The sequence below is a fragment of the Pagrus major genome, chromosome 5, assembly GCF_040436345.1.
Source record: "Pagrus major chromosome 5, Pma_NU_1.0".
In the NCBI taxonomy this organism is placed as follows: domain Eukaryota; kingdom Metazoa; phylum Chordata; class Actinopteri; order Spariformes; family Sparidae; genus Pagrus; species Pagrus major.
In genome coordinates this window covers 23525700-23533206 of record NC_133219.1, presented here as the reverse complement: position 1 = coordinate 23533206, position 7507 = coordinate 23525700, and the positions used below count along the sequence as shown (strand labels likewise).

Sequence of the window (7507 nt, the reverse complement as noted above, 5' to 3'; positions counted from 1 at the left end):
AAAATATACATAAGACATTATATAATACAATATATTATTATATTGTGGTGTCATTTGCATTTACTCAAGTAAATAATCTGGATAATCTTACCAACCTCGGCAGAGCCACGCTGTATTAATGGCTGCGCTTCCACTCCGCGCCACTAGAGGGAACCGCTTCTATTTGATATCAAACATCGTCGTGGAAAAACATCCACGATAATCAACGGCACCGAGTTTGTTAAAGGAAGTTGCCAAAAAAAAAGTTGTGTATATGTGCTGTGATACTCTCCGATAGAGAAAAAGCCATGAAAGAGAGATAGGGCGTGTTTTGCTGTGAAAACACAAGCAATAGCTGAACATTTGTTGCCGTGAACAACATTTCTTCACCCCTTTCTGATGCTGCTTTGAGAGTCGCGGCTGACAAACCAGCAGTCATGGACGAGAATTTCGACCGAGCTCCAGGAGCAGGGAGGACCCGCAATCTTCCAGTGGACCCCGGGCTGGTGGGAAACGCCGGGGCTGGTGACACCAAAACCGCGCTCTTCAACCAAAGGGAACCGCTGAGACAACCGCGAACATTACCGCCTTTTGCCGAGAACAACATTAGCACGGCCAACGATATGGCTCCTGGAGGTAAGCTAGCTAGCTAGCTAACATCAACGACAACTAAGCTAAGTTTGCTAATGGCTAGTTTCAGATTCGTTTTCGTGGAAATGTTAAATGATCACTAAGGCTGGCTTTAACAGTATCCAGAACATTTCCTCCGGCACACATTGACCCCGAGAAGCGGAGGTGGGTAAAGCTACTCGCTGTCATTAGCTAGCTGTCTGCTAAATACCATTAATGTAAGCCAACGTTAGCATGTTGGCGTAGCGACATGCACCTGTTTGGGATTGTTGTTTCATATGAGATAACGCAACATCTAAATAAAGCTCGCACTCAGATGACACAGAGTAGACTAGTTAGGTGCCACAGCGCCACAGCCAAGTTTTGAGCTTGAGCAGCTATTATTTACTCGAGCAAAACCTGTCGTTGTGTTGAATTAGCAACGCAGAGCAAAGAGGAAGAATGAGTTCCCCTTTCAAATCTGATTAAGTCACTGGCGTTAAGCAGTAGGTGGTGAGCGAGGTTAGTTCACGGTGGAGCTGTGTGAATTACAACTTATTCTGGGCATCGGCCGCAACACTGACCCAAAAATTAGCTCAAAGCTTGGAAGATTTGAAGTCCCTTTTGTGATCTTTTTCTAAATACACCTTTTCAGTGCTGTAACAAAACACAAGTATGGTCATTATACAAGTCATTACACAGGCAGGTCTGGAAAGCACCCCATCCCTTTAGCAGCTCTGGGGGGTAGATGCACACACAGTCTTACCAAAAGGAGTCCTAAAACAAATATTTTAAGGACACACATCTTCTTTAATGAAAAACAATCAAGGAATCTTAAGTAAGTAATCATAAATCAAGAGGTCTTCCTTCACAAAACCTCATCTCCCAGTTGTTTTTTAGTTTTGGGCCTGTAGTATTTACACACATTCGACTTAACTTGTATTTGTGGTGCATTCAGTGTGCAAGCTCATTGTGACAGGGTTGTGTCATTCACAATAAATCAGGAAAAGAATATGTTCCTGTAAGTCTACGAGCTTTTAATAATGAAAATTCAATCTACTATCTGTCTTTTATCGTCCCACCCCTACTATGTAGTAGAAAGTATTTTGTATTGTTTTGTGCTGTATTATGCCTTTTGCACTCAACTAACAGTAGGTATTATTTTTTTGTACTCTAAAAGCATTGCAGGACAGTGCTGGGATTTCTGGCATGCACCAAATCTGTGGCTGAAAATGTTCCCAAACAAAAGCAAGATGTACTCCTGTTTGAGTAATGTTTGCTAAAAACTACAGAGCCAGCTGCTTTTGGAAATTAGATTATGTGTTTGACTGAAAATCTTAAGAAAAAAGAGGATTTGCCCACGTGGAATGAGTCATGCCACATATAACACAGACTGATAACATCTTTCTTCTCCATCTTTCAGATTTAAGGAGACCGAGCAAACCCCAACAAAGTGCAAATGCCAACAGTATGTCTGCCTCTAGAAGGGGTAATGAAGTGGACACCATAGTCAAGTCCTCAAAGCTTTCAGCCAGTGCCCCAGAGTTTGTCCCCTCTGGAATTAACCAGTACGAGGTAAGATGTATTCTTAAAACACCTTTATCTCTAAATATTTTGCATGAGCACAACAAAGTGCACAACTGGATTTGTGTTTCATGTTTGTATTGTGATTTTTGTACAGGAAAACACTTTCTATGATGACAGTGAAAGCTATTACGGTGAACCAACCTTGGCTGATATGGTCACAGAGTTCCTTGGCCACCTGAGCTCCTCACCAGGGTCCTTTGAGTCGGATATTGACTACATAACTGGCATGTTCAATTCCTGGGTTACTACTGAAGAGTTGTTGAACGAACTGGTTGAACTGATCTACACACAGGTATGGAGAGACACATTCACTCCTCATTTTGCTTTTGCATTGATATGTACACATTTAATATAAGAATACTTGCATGGATCTGACAAAACCCACAACTGTTTAAAGTTAACAGTTAAGTTTTCTTTTCATTTCAGTCTACTGCCATTCCAAACTTCTCTTACACGGGTGCCAGGCTCTGTAACTACCTATCCCATCACCTCACTATCAGCCCACAAAGTGGCAACTTTCGTCAGCTGCTCCTGAAGAGGTGATCTATTTCTGTTTTTACTGAACTTAATTTGTGTTTATATCACAGGCAGACAAGACCTTGTGACAAAAATCCTCTTAACTTTGAAACATTCTTTTTTAGTAAATTACGTTTTTGTGCTACAAACTGACTAACTATCATTAAAAAGGAGGAATTAATTTTTTTCACAGATGTCGAATCGAGTATGAACAGAGGGAAGTAGCTGTGCGAGGAGACGCAGAGACTCAGAAGAAACTTCACTCCTTTGTGCTCTTTCTGGGAGAGCTCTATCTAAACCTGGAGGTAAGAGCTGCTCTTTGAGACAGCATATTATTATCATTCCTTCATTTGTGTAAATATATTTTTTCAATTAATTTGTTAAATTTTACAGAAAACAATATTGACTTCCTTTTTTAATCCAATAATTATGTCTTTATTTGGACCATAGCTCGCCCTGCATTTAGTCTCACATGCAGTGCTTACTGCAGGTTGTGACCTTGTTGGGGGCCAGCATGTTACTTTAGTGGCACTGAGGCAAAGACTCTGCTGGACTTGTTATCCCTTAATATAAAAACAAACAAAACTGGTCTGCAAGTTGTCCACCTTTGTATTTGTTGGAGATTTCAGATGAGGGGCCATCTCTGCAAGTTGGTTTCGTCACAAACAGCTAGCAACAGAATACTACTTTGCAAGCCTTCAACCTTTACTTTGTATCAGTCAGTCATTTGTGTATATTTATTCCAACCTGTATTTATTTGTCTAGGTAAAGAGTGCAAAAGGACTTCCAAATCGAGCAGATATCCTCCTCCTAGCACTGAATGATCTGATGAACAGTCTGTTCAACAATCCTGTGGATGCAAATCTCATCTGCGCCGTCAAACTGCTTAAGGTTTCAAATCTCTATCAGATACATGTACAGATTTCCAGGTAGTTCTGTTGTTTAAGGAGGAAATGAGATAGTGTTTTTAATTCACAGCTGACCGGTTCTGTCCTGGATGACGCGTGGAAAGAGAGTGGAAAACCGTACATGGAAAAACTAATCCAAAGAATAGAAAATATTCTATTGGATGCCACCTGCAGTAGGTCTGTATATCAATAAATGATATTTTTTTGTGCAGTTGCTAATCAAGGCTTGTGCTTAAGATTACCTGAAACATGCTTCTGCATCTGAGATGCTGCAGAGACATTCACAGAGGTGTCTGTCAACATAGCTGCACCTAATGATCGTGTGTGTCTTGGAGGCACTGTTAAAGACAATCATCCATCATTAAAAATCTTGTGAAGAATATTCTTGCCGAAAATACATACTGTTTTATAAACGACTGAGATAAAACCAATGTTTACCAAAGACTTTAAGTTGTATAACACACGCACACTCGCAGCATCAGGAATATGTACCATTATTCAAACATCTGCCTTAAACTTGCCAAAGGCAAAGTGCCAAGAAGCCGAACAGCTGAGAGTTACACCCTCAGACATGCTCAGGGTAAAATTTTCTGATATGAGTTTTTCTATCCTCAGGGATGTCAGACAGATGCTTCTGAAACTAGTGGAGCTGAGATCTAGTGACTGGGGCAGAGTTCGTGCTGCTGCAGCAGCCAGTAACGCCACACCAGACAACGACCCCAACTACTTTATGGTGAGTGTCAACTGTATCATAATCCCCATGTTTCCTATTTAATTTCTCAATGTTTTTTCTGTATTTCTGTTTGTCATGGATTTGTTTCTTTTTCTCTCAGAATGAACCTACGTTCTACACAGAAGATGGCACTCCATTTACAGCAGCAGACCCAGGTGAGCCTATGAAAACATGTCCGTGATAGATCTGAAGAGGGCAAAATAGGGTGCGCTCTCTACCACAAACCATGGGTACATGCAAGATCATTCTCAGGTCTCGGGTCTTAAAACCGCTGAAGTAATGTTAAGTGGTGTCAGTATAGTTTATGCACACAACTGAAAAGGCTAGAGAACTATAAAAGTGTCAAAGACTTTCTAGCTTATGACATCTGATTTTATTATTAGAAGTGCTGCATCTGTATAAGCAAAGGTTAAGATCTTTACATTTATATAAATCATGCCAACAGTTTAATATGGAGCTACACTGTTTTTAGGCTAAAATTCAAAATGGTCCCAGTGTCGATACAAACAGACAGATTTGTTTGTGATGTGTTATTGTTGTTGAATATGACAAAAATAAGTTCTGTGATTTGAATGGCAGTACGCAGACAGAATGTTATATTTGTATTAAAAGGGGGATTGATCAGTTTTAAATGGGCATCTTGGCTTGACTCATCACGGTTACTCTTCTCAGCAAAGTCATTGAATCAGTTCTGTGAATGGAAAACTTTTTCAGCGTCTTTTGTGCTTGAATGTTGGTCTCTCTGCTTTTACAGAATATGCTGAGAAATACCAAGAGATCCTGGACAGGCAGGACTATTTCCACGATATTGATGGAGAAAATGGAAATGAAATGTAAGTATATATCATAGCGTTAATGGTCATACACACCATTTCTTTTAGGCCACAGCCACCAACTTTACTGTGGGACTTGTTGATGCTTGTTGCTAAGGATGCCATTCAAAGATGAAAAACAGTTGTTACTTGTTGAGCCTGTTGAGCAAGTCACATTTTTCTGTTGTGTCTTAGCATTTGTGGTATAGAAGGCAACTACAATGTGTGTCACGTAACATTAGTTGGATTAGACATTTCAGTAGCTCCATGTGCTTCGTACAGTCAGTGGTGCCTCGGGTGGCATCGACAAGAGCATCAACAGAAATTAATGGAATACTTCCCATTTTATATATTTATATATATAAAATAAAATATATTCCTGCTGGAGCACAAATTATTAAAGATGTAGTCAAAGTAACAAGTCCAGATAACTCAAGTACTAATATTGCATTTTGAACAAGAGATTTTCTGACTGATGTTACACTGATCATCATGACTAGTTTATGGTTTTATTCAGATTCAAATCTGTCAAAGATCAGCAGTACCACCGTGCTGGCACATCTTCGATCATGTGACTGCACGCCGCCTTCACACAGATCACATGACCACCGCTGACCTGTGGGCCCCCTGAGCTTAGCAAATGTGTTTGACTGGCCCACAATGCAACAGGGTCAACCATGGCCTCAGATTCGGTGTAGTCAGCAGTTGGGTGTGAAAGAGGGCTTAGCTCGCTCCTGTTCTCTCTCTCTGAACTGTGTGTGTGTGTGTGTGTGTGTGTGTGTGTGTGTGTGTGTGTGTGTGTGTGTGTGTGTGTGTGTGTGTGTGTAGGGTGTCTGTGAGCTTGTGTGTCATGTAATGTCATTTACACACATTCATTGTAGGTTATTATTATTTATAATATTAGTTACATAAACTATTTAAACATCAGAAACACATTTGTCTCAATGGCTCGTTTTATTGTGTTCACAGATACGATGACGACTCTGAAGATGAGATGGAGCCTGAGATGGAGGAAGCTTTTGAGCATTTTTGTCTAGAATCTGAGAGGAAACGACAACAATGACGCGAGAGTGAGAAACCTGTGAGACTCAACAGGCACATACTGTACTTTTCCCACTCAACTTGCTGGAATGTTGAAAAGCAAAGGAAACTAGCATCAGATAGGTTCAAAAGTTTATTTTACCGCAAACAAGCATTATAACAAAAAGAGCTGTTCATAGTTGCACTTCTGACACTTTTTTCAGTCAGGGTTGATTTAGAAAATGGGGACAATCAGCTGGATAATTGTTTGAAGTATTGATATGTTTTTGGACATGGGAGTTCTCTGTTTTCTTGTTTTGAATTCTTTCAGAAACTTCTCTCCTTTACGCTTAAACTAAATGCCAAGAGGGAAAAATAGTGTGCTGTGGATTTTTCTTGAGAGTTCTTTTCTGAAGACATACATTTCATCAACTGTGTGCATAATTTTCGTACTAATTGATCCCCCATGCATAAACTGCAGGCCAAATAACTGAAATAGGTTATCAGAGATGCATAATCTTCACGTAAAATGCACTGAAGATGGGTGAGGTAGTTGCTTTACTACATACCTATATACAGCCTGTATCTTCATTGTTGTGAACTTGTGTCTCTTGTCAGAATGCCAACATTAAACACTATATTCTCCTGTTAATCTGGCTGCAGTGAAGCTAAGTTGTAAGGAACTCTGTGAAAAGCCGTGCAGCAGGAAACTGGAAGTGAAGATAAATGAAACTTCTTTTTTTTTTTTTAACACCTTCTGTGGGTAAAGTCAACATTTTAAGAATTTTTAAGTTTTAAGTCAAATGATTCCAAATTCTGAGAACACAGCAAATCTGAATTTGTTTTATTTCCTGAATGTAGCTTTAAATATCAACACATTTTGCAGCGGTCAGTGTGAAAAACTCAACTGCAGAGAGGATTCATCCTTATCCAAGACTAAAAGACTGTTTACTGAGAATTCCTGGAGCCCATACAAAGGAATGTTGTTTTATAGTTTGTAAATATTATTTATGGTATTGTTTGCCTGCAATAAATTCTTTATAATGTGAGAATTTTATTTGCTTGATTTGTGTCTGAGCCTTTTTGAACAACCATGAGATACAATCTGTATTTTGGTACGGCCACACTAATGTTTGGCTCCAGAGATTTGATTGTGAGTTACCAGTTTATTGAGTACACAAAAACAACATAGTACATTTAAATTACAGTAATCCAGAGTTTTGTTTACAATATAAGCTTTGTTTTTACGCTGTCAGTGGTGTCAATGAAATATAACCATAAACTGTCGAATCAAAACCCAATTTACGGTTTACTCAGTTTAATCTTATTTACCATTTTACGCC

General features: G+C 39.4%; 1 protein-coding gene across 1 annotated transcript; it reads left to right on the top strand.

Annotated features, from left to right (window-relative positions):
* The first annotated feature begins 214 nt into the window (after positions 1-214).
* On the top strand, positions 215-7221 carry paip1 (poly(A) binding protein interacting protein 1). The gene is made up of 11 exons (XM_073466897.1): positions 215-615; positions 2012-2163; positions 2270-2467; positions 2602-2714; positions 2885-2996; positions 3457-3582; positions 3670-3776; positions 4215-4332; positions 4433-4487; positions 5087-5165; positions 6114-7221. Exons 1-11 carry the CDS (start codon positions 417-419, stop codon positions 6205-6207), a joined length of 1353 nt encoding a protein of 450 aa, XP_073322998.1. The 5' UTR covers positions 215-416; the 3' UTR covers positions 6208-7221.
* The last annotated feature ends 286 nt before the right edge of the window (positions 7222-7507 follow it).